Source organism: Musca autumnalis, unplaced genomic scaffold (genome assembly GCF_047663935.1).
Source record: "Musca autumnalis isolate F117 unplaced genomic scaffold, ASM4766393v1 scaffold_125, whole genome shotgun sequence".
Lineage (NCBI taxonomy): Eukaryota > Metazoa > Arthropoda > Insecta > Diptera > Muscidae > Musca > Musca autumnalis.
The window spans coordinates 25,651-39,769 of NW_027411673.1; the positions used below are offsets into that span (position 1 = coordinate 25,651).

At 38.6% G+C, this 14,119-nt stretch overlaps 1 protein-coding gene across 1 annotated transcript in view; it reads left to right on the forward strand.

The window, feature by feature from the left end:
• The window catches only part of LOC141391818 (very long chain fatty acid elongase 7-like), a 30,962-nt gene extending 21,465 nt beyond the window's left edge, over positions 1–9,497 (forward strand). The window contains exons 2-4 of the mRNA XM_073964511.1: positions 8,462–8,796; positions 8,855–8,960; positions 9,126–9,497. Of these exons, the coding sequence (XP_073820612.1) occupies positions 8,462–8,796; positions 8,855–8,960; positions 9,126–9,436 (752 nt within the window). The 3' untranslated portion in view covers positions 9,437–9,497. The remainder of the gene's footprint in view (positions 1–8,461; positions 8,797–8,854; positions 8,961–9,125) is intronic.
• Positions 9,498–14,119: the final 4,622 nt, after the last annotated feature.

Below are 14,119 nucleotides of genomic sequence, written 5' to 3' on the forward strand. Positions count from 1 at the left end.
CAGACCATGTGAATTGAAACAGTTTTTGGACATTTGAACTTGCCGACAAAAATTGTTGATTAGGATTAAAGATTTTTGATCTTGCGGAGGATGTATTTAAAGGAATGGACCGACATAGTCCATTATCTAAGTGGATCTTATTTTGGGAGTCATATCTTTTCGATAGATATCGCGCCCACTAGTATTTCAGTGGGTCATCGTATAGCTTTTTGACCAGTATGTCAGGAAGCATGGACTTGTCCACGGAAAACATAATATCGATGTAAACAGGACCACATCGAACAGCATCGGTATGCATTTCCAAAGGATTTTCGAACAGACCCTAAACTGCACATGGACACAAATGTTGAACGTTTCTGGGGGAGGTATATTAGGGAGAGAACCGATATGGGCCATTTTAGAAGTTTAACTAAATTTGGACAAAACGTTAGGAGATCCAAAGCTTGGACCAAATTGCTTGACCCGTTCAAACGACATAGTGCATACAATTTTAGGGACAGTTTTTAATGTTGGAGGAAGTACCGGAAGTTGTGGACCGGTATTGCCCATCTTCGAACTGAATCTGAAGTTTGGACAAAATATGACGAAGGCCATATTTTGGACCAAATCGGGTTTTTTGCACCTTTCAAAAATCGAAGCGATTCGAGAGCAGATCCTAAACTGAACTTTTCCGAAATTTTGTGTTTGAGGTACCCAAAGGAGTGGACCGACTGAGTCCATATTGGAACCTCATCTAAGTCTGGTAGAAATTTCACGATGTACAAAGTATGAACCAAATCCCTTACGCCTTCAAGAGTTATCGTGAGCACAATTTTTCCGAACATTTTCGAACTTTTGTGGGGGAGGTACCGGAAGAAGTGGGCCGATATAACCTATCTTCGAACTTAAACTAAGTTTGGACAAAATATTACGAAAGCCAAATTTTGCGCCGAATCGGTTGATCCGTTCGAGAGTTATCGTGCGCTCCATGCAGACAGACAGACGGACGGATATGGCTAAATCAACTACAAATTGTCTGAAACATATTTCGTTCAAAAATGCTTAGGGTATTATTTCCATTATTTCGAGGAGGCACATTTTGCCCATATGAAAGTGTATATGGTAAAAACCAAATTCCTTTGCAATCCCATTTGAAAAAATTTAAAAAAGTTTTTTTGCGAGCACATCTGCACTTTTTAACATTGAGGTTAAAGAAAAAATTCTGGTTTCAAATCTGTTCGCGTTCACAAAAATTGGGCGATGCGCGCAAAAGTTATAGCGGTTTTTACTCTCATATAAAGAACAAATATTTAAAAATATTTTATTTGTTGGTATGGGAAAATGTATATACAAATCGTTAACAGCATTCCATATCTATTCGTAGACGTTTAAATAGTTATTCAATTTATTATTATTATTTTTGCGGAAAATCTACAAATAATAAAAAAATTTTGAAGTAAATCCAAATTATCCTGTCCCAGAGTCCGTACAAACCCTCAAAAAATAATTTAAAAAATACATGCGGAATCTAGACAATGCATAGAAAAATATGATACCAAATTTATAGGGTTTGGGTACGTAAATTGCATATTACGGGTATAGCAACAACAAAAGATAAAAATTTATTGTTGGAAAATATTGTTGCAAATATATTTTTTGGTTTGATTCAAAAAATTAGAAAAAAATATTTGGAAGTTCTCCAACTATTTCCCTAAAATCCTATACAATAATTAATGTTTACTGCTAAAACTTCATCAAGAAATACGGTTTACCATCGTGAAAGCTTATTTGCTTACTGTGATAACTTATAAGGATAGGAAATAAAGAGTAATATTGAAATTACAATCTTTTAAAAAAATATGGAAAATAAAAAGCCTATTATTGGCGAAATAGTTAAAATCAGTTGATGCGCATCCCTTTGTGGATACAGCGAATCACTCTCTTTCAATATTTATTCCTATTTCGATGCTTCGCTCAGCGCACTATAGGTCAAACAGCCCATTTTACTGGCCTAAAGTCAGATTTCGCACTTTGTATTTTCACTTATTTTGCGTTACTTTTTGTAAAGAACACTTCAAATATAATAAAATTAAATTTTATTTTTGTATGAGAAATTATACCGTTACATGGCATGCTGCCAAATATGTATTATCCAAATATCTTTAAAAACTTGTTAACGAAATATGTTTACTTGTATACGTTCAGGATGAAACAAAATCACATTATTAACATAAGTAACGATTTGATTAGAAAGTATTCCATGTCTATTTATCAGAATGCCATCCTTTCATCATTTATGTGTATAAATAGTTATTAAATGTGTGTTAACTTTGAATTTTCGAAGAAAGTAGAACATTTTGAGGTTATGTACGCTTTTAAAGTCTCGGCAACGTTCGGCAATGAAAGTGAAAATTGAAATTGGTTCATTAACTCGTGCCGAATGCAGAAAATTTTATGTGATTTTGCGTAAATTTGCTCGACAAGAATTTTACAACTTTTTTCAGGTTATCATATTTTCCATAATATTGATTTTTTTGAAGTCAGGCTTAAACCTCTTACCAAATAATGTTAGCCTAATTGGAGTCTACAGCATTCTGCTGCATTCTAAAGTCAAATTATTTACAAATCTTTTATAAATGTATACAGTTATAGTCAAAATATGTCATATCATATTGTGGGATTTTCAAGGTAATAATTTTAAGGCATATTCACATTAAAACTAAAACGAAACACAACAAAAAAGCTTCTGAACGTATCGGACGTCGATGCCTTCAATTCAGTAGACTAATAACAGACTTCCAGTTTTTGTCCCCAAAGGGTTAAGGTACCAGTTGTGTATTTGGTCCATAAAGGGTTAATTTTTTGGCCCACGTTGTTCCATTTTTCTCGCTGAATCTTAAAACGCTATATTAACTTGAAGCAAATACTTGTTTTAACTTTAAGACTTTTGGCCAATAAAATGGCCCGTTTGACCTATAGTGCAGCGGTCAAAGTGTGCCGTCAGTTGCATCACACAATGCAAAAAACCCTAAAGTGGGTAAAAATCGCGCAATTTGCATACGATTTTGATGCGCATCCGGTTTCAGTCGCACCCATCAAAAATACGTCTGTATACACATATTTTAAACAGATTCTTCAAGAACCGCGGATGTGCCTCCACATTCTATTTTGCGTAAGATACCCATATTACTCGCGTATCCCTGTAATTTAGGACACTCGTTTTCGCAAATAGTATAATCGCCTATAAAGGATTCCATTTACGTAAAAACGCGGATTTGTCAAAATATATTTTTGCTGATTTTCCTATTTTCAACGTATCTATATCCGCGGTTTTAGTGGATGGATTCGATCGCGGAAGAGCTCATTAGATACGTCGCGTAAAAAAACTAAATTCACGCGGGGTTCAAAGGAAATTCAATAACACTTGTAAATTTTACACGCAAAAAATAGGTTTTTTTAAGAAAATTCCAGCATCAAATGTTGGTCTTTAGACTCCAATTGCTAGGATGCTGTATGGAGTACACTTATGAGATATACATACATTAAACGATGTAAAATCACAAGTTCTATAATCCTATTATGAGTTTTAAATATTATCTTGTTGCGCGTCCGGATTATTAAAAAAAATCAAAAAACCCCGAGATTCCGGCCTCAAAATGTCAGCATTAATTTTAGGTGGATGCAGTGCATATATCGAAAAATCATACACTAGTATCATGTTGCCCGTGGAGTATTCTTTCCGCCTTTCTTTGGACATGTGTCTATGAAATTTAAGGTTAAGCCATAAATCGATGATGCCAACACAGCTTCCACGAAAATGAATGTTAATGGTCGACATTCTGGGATCCCTCCTAAAACACTTCATTTTAAAGAAGTACAGTCATCTATATATATAAAAGATTTACAACGCCCAGACGAAACGGCTGAAGCTAGAAACCTGAAATTTGGTGTGAGGGTTAGTCTTGGGGCGAAGGTGCTCGATAAGGCTGGGTTTTTGGAAATTCGTGCTACAACGGTGCGAAAAGCACTAAAATGTACTAAAAATGATCTCATTTGTGTGGCTGACCGCCTAATAACCAACGCCCACACGAAACGGCCGAAGGTCTTGGGGCGAAGGTGCTCGATAAGGCTGGGTTTTTGGAAATTCCCATTATAAGGGTGCCAAAAGCACTAAAATGTACTAAAAATGGTCTCATGTGTGTGGCTGACCGCCTAATAATCAACGCCCACACGAAACGGCTGAAGCTAGAAACCTGAAATTTTGTGTGAGGGTTAGTCTTGGGGCGAAGGTGCTCGATAGGGCTGGGTTTTTGGAAATGCCCACTATAAGGGTGCGAAAAGTACTAAAATGTACTAAAAATTGTGCTTTTTGTATGGCTGACTGAGTAATAATCAACGCCCACACGAAACGGCAAAAGGTAGAATCTTGATATTTTGGGTGAGAGTTAGTATTGGGGCGCAGGTGGTCAATAAGGCTGAGCTTTTGGAAATCCCCACTAGAAGGGCGTGAAATGTACCAAAAATGGTACTATTTTTACAGCAGACCGACCAATAATAAACACCCAGACGAAACGGGTGAAGCTAGAATTCTAAAATTTTGAGTGAGGCTTTGTCTTGGAGTTAGTTTTCGATAAGGCTGGATTATTGCAAATTCGTACTAGAACAGTACGAAAACATATATAAACGCATTGCGCGTCGACACTAACAGCTTGGTCTTCTCGCCGTTTATCGCCAGACCCACTTTAGCAGATTCTCCTTGACCTTCATAAAGGTATCGGTTACTTCTTTTACTGATCGTCCCATGATGTCTATATCATCAGCATAAGCAAGTAACATGTGGCTATTGGTGTAGATTGTGCCACTTCTTTTGACGTTTGCCTCTCGTATAACCTTTTATAGCAGGATGTTGAAAAGATCACACGAAAGGCTGTCTCCTTGCCTGAAACGTCTTTTGGTACAAAACTCTTCGGAGAGGTTATTTCCTATTTTAACTGAAGCCGAATGAGCTTTGCGGGGATACCAAATTCAGACATTGCTTGGAATACCTTTGAACGTAGCGGGCTGTCGAAGGCTGCCTTATAATCGACTAAAAGGTGGTAGGTGTCGATCTGCATCTCTTGAGTCTTCTCCAGGATTTGCCGCAGGTTAAATATCTGGTCAATGCCGCATTGGTATGGTCCAATTATTTCGTTGACCATGGGCATTAGTCGTTCGCACAATATCCCTGACACTATCTTGTAGGCGATAGGGAGAAGACTTATGCCCCAATAGTTGGAGCATAAAGTTTTATCTCCTTTCTTATGGACGGAACACAGGATGCTCAGGTTCCAATCGTCGGGTACTCGTTCTTCCTCCCAGATGGAGCTAACTAGCTGATGCATACACCTTGTCAGCGTGTCGCCTCCGATTTAAACAACTCGGCTGGTAGGCCATAAGCTCCTGCTGCCTTATCATTCTTCAGCCGGTTTATTGCTGCCTTTACCTCATCTTGGCCGGGTGGTATACATTCAATACCATCTTCTAGGATTGGATCTGTGGTATCTTCGTCGACTTCCCTACTATTGGATACCAACAGTTTGGAAAAATGCTCTTTCCATATCCTTAGCACAATATCTGTATCAGTTACCAGATTACCTTGCTGGTCTCTACAGGAGGATGTGCCAGTTCCAAAGCCATCAGTTTGATGTTTCAGTTTTTTGTAGAATTTTCGCACTTCATTTTGTCTCCTGTACATCTCGATTTGTTCACACTCCCGCTTTTCCATCTCTGTCTTTTTCCTGCGGAAAAGACGTTTCTCCTCTCTTCTTTTCTCCCGATAACTCTCTCGTGCCCTACGCCTTGCTACTGATTGTAAAGTAGCCCTATATGCCGCATTTTTCTCTTCGGTAGCAGCACGACACCCCTGGTCATACCATGGATTCCTTGGTGGAGGTCTCTGGTATCCAAGTACTGATTTTGCGGCAGTTTGCATGGAGTGGGCAATGCTTTGCCATTGTCCTGATATGTTAACGGGACGAGGAGTGCTTTGATTAAGCAGTTGGACCCGTTGAGTGGAATATGCTGTGGCTATCTGTTGTGTTTGCAGTCTATCGATGTCCAACTTCCGCGTTGTGTCTGTTCGTGCTTTATTTGCAACGTTTAGACGGGTACGTACCTTTGCTGCAACAATGCAGTGGTCCGAATCAATGTTTGCGCCCGAATCAATGTTTGCGCCTCTTCCATCTATCACAACATGATCAATTTGATTTCCTGTTCTTTGATCTGGCGACAGACAGGTGCCCTTATGAATGTCAAGATGCTTAAATCTGGTACTGCTAACTACCATGTTTCTTGCAGCTGCAAAGTCTATCAGGCCCATACCATTGTCAGATGTTTCACTGTGGAGACTGAATTTCACGACTGTTGGGCCAAGGATATTCTCCTTTCCAATTTTGGCATTAAAATCGCCTAGTATAATTTTAATGTCATGGGCAGGGCAACGGTCATAAGATTCTTCTAAGCGCTCGTAAAATATATTATTGGTCTGTTCGTCCTTGTCTTCAGTGGGAGCATGAGCGCAAATAAAGCTGATGTTGAAGAATTTTGCTTTTAATCGAATTGCAGCGAGTCTTTCATTCACTGGGGTGGAGTTGGAGACCAGATGTTTTAGCCTCCGACCAACTACAAATCCGCAACCAAGCTCATGTTTTGTGTCATGGCACCTATAATACATTGCGTCACCTTTAGGTGTTGTTGTGACGCCTTTCCCAATCCATCGTATTTCCTGTATGGCAGTAATATCGGCCTTGTTCTTTTCAAGTACGTCTGCCAATGCGAAAACTGCACCTTCTCTATAAAGAGTGCGAACATTCCAAGTGCAGATTCGCAGATCATGGTCCTTAAAAGTTTGCGGGGGTCGTCAACTTTTGAAGGATTTGTTTTTCTTTTCTTTCGTTTTTTCATAGTAGGCTGTTTTTTCTAGGGGAGGGTTACTAACCCGACGCCCAAACCCAAGTTTTTAACGTTCTTATGGGTGAACGCGCGGCACATGTTAGCTCACTACCTTTAACGGGTGTTAAAGCCAGTTCCCCAGATGATACCACGGGGAGGTCAGTGTCCACTTGAGAGGAAAGAGGGACCAAGATAAATCCTGGGCTTTGCCATGTTAAAGCCGGTCAGGACCGTTCCTTGGTATCTTCCATCCCCTACGTCACCCATAAAGCGTTTAGAAAGTTAAAATATCGTTTAATTCCGCCGTTATTAATTTTTATACCCTCAGCCTTTAGGCTAAGGAGGTATACACCTTGATACGATGAAAATGTGCCTCATCGAAATAATGGTTTTAGACCCCAAGTATGTTTAGACGAAATGTGTTTCAGACAATTTGGAGTCGATCTAGCCATGTCCGTCCGTCTGTCTGTCTGTCCTGCTGGCTGGAGCGCACGATAACTCTCGAACGGATTAACCGATTCGGTTCAAATTTTGGCTTTCGTAATATTTTGCCCAAACTTACGTTAAGTTCGAAGATGAGCTACATCGGTCCACTAATTCCGGTACCTCCCCAACAAAAGTTTGAAAATGTTCGGAAAGTTTGTGCGCACGATAACTCTTGAAGCGAGAGACCGATTTGGTCCATTCTTTGTATAGCGTAAACTTTCTACCAGAGTAATATGAGGATCCAATATGTTTTCAATAGGTTCACTCCTTCGGGTACCTCCCACACAAAATTTCGGAAAAGTTCGGTTTAGGGCCTGGTCTCGAATCGCTTTGATTTTAGTTGTAGCAACTTATATTCAGTGCCCTCTATACAACGGTGCAAGTTTCATCTGGAGGAAGTCCATATTTCCTGAGAAAATAGCCTGAAAGGTGCAAAAAACCCCTATGACACCGTATGTAATGGTTTGAGCGAAAATAACTCTCGAACGGATCTGCCGATTCAGTCCAAAATTTTGTCCAAACATAGTTTATGTTCGAAGATAATCCAAATCGGTCCATAATAAAAATCAGAACCACTTCCTATGTCGTCTATTCATTTAAGTAGCCCCTTCGAAAACTTTTATCCTAATCCACATTATCGTCGGCAAGTTCAAAGGTACAAAATGGCCACAAAATTCTAAAAAGACCCGAAATACATTCGATTTATCCGTAGATTAATATTTCAATTCACATAGGCTGAGGGTATATCTCTGTCGGCAAAGCCGACTGATTCTTTTTTACTTGTTGTCTTCAAAACTGGGCAAGTTAGCCATAATGCTTTGGTGGAGAATATCCACAGAACAAGAAACAAGGGAGCTAATGAGATCCTGTGGCGGGGATCGAAACTAGTCTTTCCTGCGAACTTATTTCCACAATAAGCATTAAAACGCACTTTCTTCGGACGGTATTAAAGGCAAACACGTTATACCAATACTCATATAAGTATGCATTAATTAAGATGCTTTTAAAATTTAATTTATGTTATAACAGCTTACTGATTTTCTTTAATCGTATTTTTTTCCCACAGACAAACGCATTACAACAAATCCCATGTTGGGCAGTCCGATGTTTATGGTTTTGATTTTCGCAACATATCTTTTCATTGTACGCAAATGGGGACCAAAATTCATGGAAGATCGTAAACCCTTCAAAGTCGAAGGTCTTATGAAGCTCTACAATGTTATGCAAATCATTTTGAATGCATTCATATTCTATGAAGCAGTGCGTTATAGCTACTGGCGATCAGATTTCAGCTTTAAATGTCAAGCTCATGATCCAACTGATATGAGCCTTGAAACAATAAAAGGAACTCGACCAGCCTACTTATATTATTTAACAAAATATTTGGATCTATTTGATACGGTAAATGAAGATTGTATTTATTATACCTTACAAACTATTTATTCTCGTTTCTTTGTAGATATTCTTTTTATTGCGCAAAAAATACAATCAAATCAGTTTTCTACATGTCTACCATCATGCTCTCATGATTCTTGGTACACATTTGTATGTCTCGAAGGCATTCGGTAAGTATTTTTGCTAATGTTAAAACTTACTTCCAAGCATATGAGCCCAAATTATCGTTAAATCGTAAAAAACTGGTTTTGGCCATTATGGTTTTTGGGATTCTACTATATCACTCAGTTAATGCCTTTTCAAATAATCAAACCAAAATTTCCTTCTTTTTTTAGGATCGCACCTGACCCTAATCGGAGTAATTAACTCATTCATACATGTCGTTATGTACACCTACTACTTAGCTGCTGCAATGAAAATCAACATTGATTTGAAACCCTGGAAAAAGACAATGACCACCATGCAACTAATACAATTCGTCGTACTATTAATTCATCAGTCCCTGCCGTTAATAGATAATTCGTGTAACCTCAATAAATGGCTAGTGTTATTGTCGACAACACAATGTGTTTTTATGATAATACTATTTGGTAATTTCTACTATCATTCATACATTCGTACAGATAAGAAGAAAAAATTAACGTAATTTAGGATCTCATTAGACATAGTTTGCCAATATGTAAATAAATTATGATAAATTAAAAAAATATATTTATTTATCCAGTGTTTTATTATCTGAAGGTACTGAGTTACATATCGGAACCGCCCTGATTAGTTTAAAACACGTCTTTTAGACTATAGACTTACTATTTGACATATCGATGCTTTACTTTCTTTACCTCGTATCTTAGAAAAATGCGATTTTAACTTTTTGAAATTTTTGAATAAAATATGTTCTCGTATCTAATTCACTCCTATGTTTGTAACTGCATCAAACTCGTATCCTAATTCCCAGGCAAAACGGCGGAAGCTAAGATCCTGCAATTTGAGTGAGAGTTTCTATTGACATCTTGGTGTGTGATAAGGCTGGGGTTTTGAAAATTCGTACTTGTACAAAAATGTTCAACAGTCGGAAAATTCAGTCTCAACAATGAAACATATGACAATGGCATGAGGCTGATAGACTTCGCAGCGGCAAAAAACATGGCAGTTAGCAGCACCAGATTTAAACATCTCGACATCCATAAGGGCACCTGGCTGTCTCCAGATCAGAAAACAAGAAATCAAATTGATCACGTTGTGATAGATGGAAGACATTCATCGAGCGTGTTGGATGTTCGCAGCAAAGGTACGCACCCGGTTAAACGTAGCAAACAAAGTACGAACAGACACAACACGAAACACATCGGTAATCTGCAATCACAACAGATAGCCACAGCATATTCCACTTAACTAGCCCAATTCCTTATTCAAAGCACTCCTCATCCCGATAATATATCAGCGCAATGGCAAAGTATTGCCCACACCATGCAAACAGCCACAAAATCCATACTTGGATACCAGAGACCTCCACCAAGAAATCCATGGTATGATCAGGAGTGTCGTGCTGCTTCCGAAGAGAAAAATGCGGCATATAGGGCTACTTTACAATCCATAGCAACGCGTAGCGCACGAGAGAGATATCGGGAGAGAAGGAGAGAGGAGAAACGTCTTTTCCGCAGGAAAAAGAGAGAGATGGAAGAGCGGGAGTGTGAAAAACTCGAGATGTACAGGAGCCAGAATGAAGTCCGAAAATTCTACCAAGGAGTGAAGCGTCAACTGATGGCTTTGGTACAGGCACCTCCTTCTGTAGAGACCAGCAAGGTAATTTGGTAACTGATACAGGTAGTGTGCTCAGGATATGGAAAGAGCAGTTTTCAAACCTGTTGGTATCCAGCGAAGATACCACTGATCCAATCCCAGAAGATGGTATTGAATGTATACCGCCCAGCCAAGATGAGGTAAAGACAGCAATAAACCGGCTGAAGAATAATAAGGCAGCAGGAGCCGATGGCTTACCAGTCGAGCTGTTTAAAACCGGAGGCGACACGCTGATAAGGTGTATTCATCAGCTAGTTAGCGCCATCTGGCAGGAAGAACGAATACCCGACGATTGGAACCTGAGTATCCTGTGACCCGTCCATAAAAAAGGAGATAAGCCTGACAAGTCCACCATTGACCAAACATTTACCCTGCGGCAAATCCTAGAGAAGACCCAAGAGATGCAGATCGACACCTACCACCTTTTTGTCGATTATAAAGCAGCCTTCGACAGCCCACTACGTTCAAAGGTATTCCAAGCCATGTCTGAATTTGGTATACCCGCAAAGCTCATCCGGCTTTGTAAAATGACTTTAGCTGACACGAGGTCCTCAGTTAAAATAGGAAAGAACCTCTCCGAAGAGTTTGGTACCAAAAGAGGTTTCAGATAAGGAGACAGACTTTCGTGTGATCTCTTCAACATCCTGCTGGAAAAGGTAATACGAGATGCAAATGTCAAAAGAAATGGCACAATTTACACCAATAGCCACATGTTACTTGCCTATGCTGATGACATAGACATCATGGGACGATCAGTAAAGGAAGTAACTGATACCTTTAGGAAGGTCGAAGCAGAATCTGCGAAAGTGGGTCTGGCGGTAAACGGCGAAAAGACCAAATTGATGGTGTCGACGCGCAAAGCGTCCATAGAGCTCGGACCAACTGTGGAAGTTGGTACCTACAATTTGTGAGACCGGGCACCGTCAAAATGTTGTTTATTGCTGTAGTATGCAATACCATCAAATTAGTTATGTACTTTTTCGTCTAGAATCGACGAACGCATAGCAGTGGGAAAAAATTGGTTTTGTTTGCAAGTGAAGTTGCTAGAGTTTAGGTTGTGCCAAAGAAATTCTCGATCAGAGTGTTTCTTTGCGCACGTATCTATTTGAGCTAGCAATTGACACTTGGGTATAAAAAGTTTCTTGTTGAAAAACAAGAAATAAGGGAACTGATGAAGATCTGTGGCGAGATCTGAAACTATAGTATTCCCTGCCTTACCCCTTGGTAAACATCGCCAATTTTTCCCACTAATAAATTAAAGTTGTTTTAATGAAATATTAAAAGAACGACTATGGGATTAAGCCTGACTATTTTGAAAAACAAAACATCTTAAATATTAAAAAAAAAATCCAAATAGGGTCACTTTGACCTGGTTTTTTACCCACTTATTAAACAAGAAATGTATATATTTTTTTATAACTACACGCACTGGGATCCTATTAACAATATCTGACCCTTTTTAGTGTAAATTGATAAAAAAAATTTTTTTCGATTTTTGGCCAGGTTTTTTCGAAAATCGAACATTGTGCGTTGGTTCCTATAATTTTGAGGTAGTAAAAGACTTCGTCTACCTCGTCACCGCCGTAAACACAACTACCGACATCAGTTGTGAAATAAAAAGAAGAATTGTATTGGCTAACAGATGCTACTTTGGCTTAAGTAAGCAGTTTAAAAACAAAACCACATCACGTCAAACAAAAATAACGCTTTACAAAACACTGATACTACCCGTGCTGATGTATGGTTCCGAAACTTGGGTACTTGCGCAAGCAGACATGGCAGTGCTTGATGTGTTTGAGAGAAAAATTCTTCGAAAGATCTACGGAATAATCTGCGTTGACGGTGAATATCGACGTCGCATGAACCACGAGCTGTATCTGCTCTACAACGACATCAATACCCAGCAAAAAAAAGTCCTCCCAAAATCATGGGTTTTGTAAGGGATTTTTGGCAGCCGTAACAACTCGCAAACCCCCTTTCTTCCCCATTATTTTTACAAGGGCATGTCGCACTCAGTTTGTAGTTATTTTATGACCTCTAGAATAACTAGTTATTCTGTGGCCACTGGAAGTTGAAAAGTAAGTTGAAAAAATTCTATTTTTAGAACAGTTAATGTAGAGATTTTTTTAATTTCGTCACACTTCTTACTTTTATTTTACTTTATTTTATTTCGCTCGCTGTGGGAGTTGAACACACGAACCCTCTGATTTCTAGCCAAAGACACTACATACTATGCCACGCACACGAACATTAAAGGTTGCTTAAGAACTTAAATGTGCAGTGCACATGTACACCACGAACTGTTATTATACCCTATACCACAATGTGGAAAAGGTATTATAAGTTTGTTTTCGTAAAAATTCATTTAATAAAGCGATTTTGAGATGTGTGTCGGTCCGTCCGTCCGTCTGTCCATTATAAATTGTAAACACGCTCCAGGCCGCAATTATGGACCGATCGTCACGAAATTTTGGAGGTCGGGTTCAGATCAGAATAGATCCCTATTCTTATTGGTGATGATCGTGAAATATTTAGCGGGTGAAATGGACCAAAAACATAATATTTATCCAATTTTCTAGCGGCTCTGTAGGTCTCAATAATAGTCCGATCAACGCGTAATTTTAAATAAGGTAAGAGTATATCACAAAGGAGAAGCTTGCAATTTGAGATGGCGATCGGATAATATTTAGAGGGTTAAATAGACCAAAACTTTTCTGTGAAAATTGTGAAAATTTTAATATACAGCTTATATCTTAATTCCTGGAAGTGATATTCCGGACAAGTGAGATATACTTGAAAGTGGAACGCTTGACCTTTCAATTGATGCCAATTATGTTGGTGTGCATGATCAGATAACAGAGTTACAGCCTAATATATTCCGTTATTTGTTTGTAGTGTAATAATAAACTCTCTAGAAGTCGCAATTATACATCAATAGTCACGAAATTTTGCACAGGTTAAGAGTATAGGTCGAAAAATATGCCTACAATTTTGAATGATGATCTGATATTCTTTAGCCGGTGAAATGGACCATTACTTTTGTATGAAAAATATAAAAATTTTATTTTTGGTCGATATTTTAATTCCTTGAGGACATACATATATATTTCGCAAAGTAGCCTAAATATGGAAAAAAAAAACTACTGACCTTTCCTCTGATGTAAATTGCAATAAAGTGTTTGCTAGATTACGGGCCTACTGCCTAATATATAATGGGTTCTGTGTTGAGAACCACATTTTTATGCCATGCTACATATTGTCTCTCCAAAAGTTTATGTAACAGCACGAAATATTCGTCCTAGACCCCTTATTTGGTATGGCAAAATTCATATCTCGACGAGATAAAGCGATTTAGCGATGTGTGTCCGTCCATTAAAAATTGTAAACAAGCTTAAGGCCACAATTATGGACCGATTGTAACGAATTTTTAAGGAGGTTGGGTTCGGGCCAGAATTGAAATGATTAGTTTTTGGTGATGATCGTGAAATGTTCAGGGAATGAAATGGACCAAAAACAAAATTTTAACCAA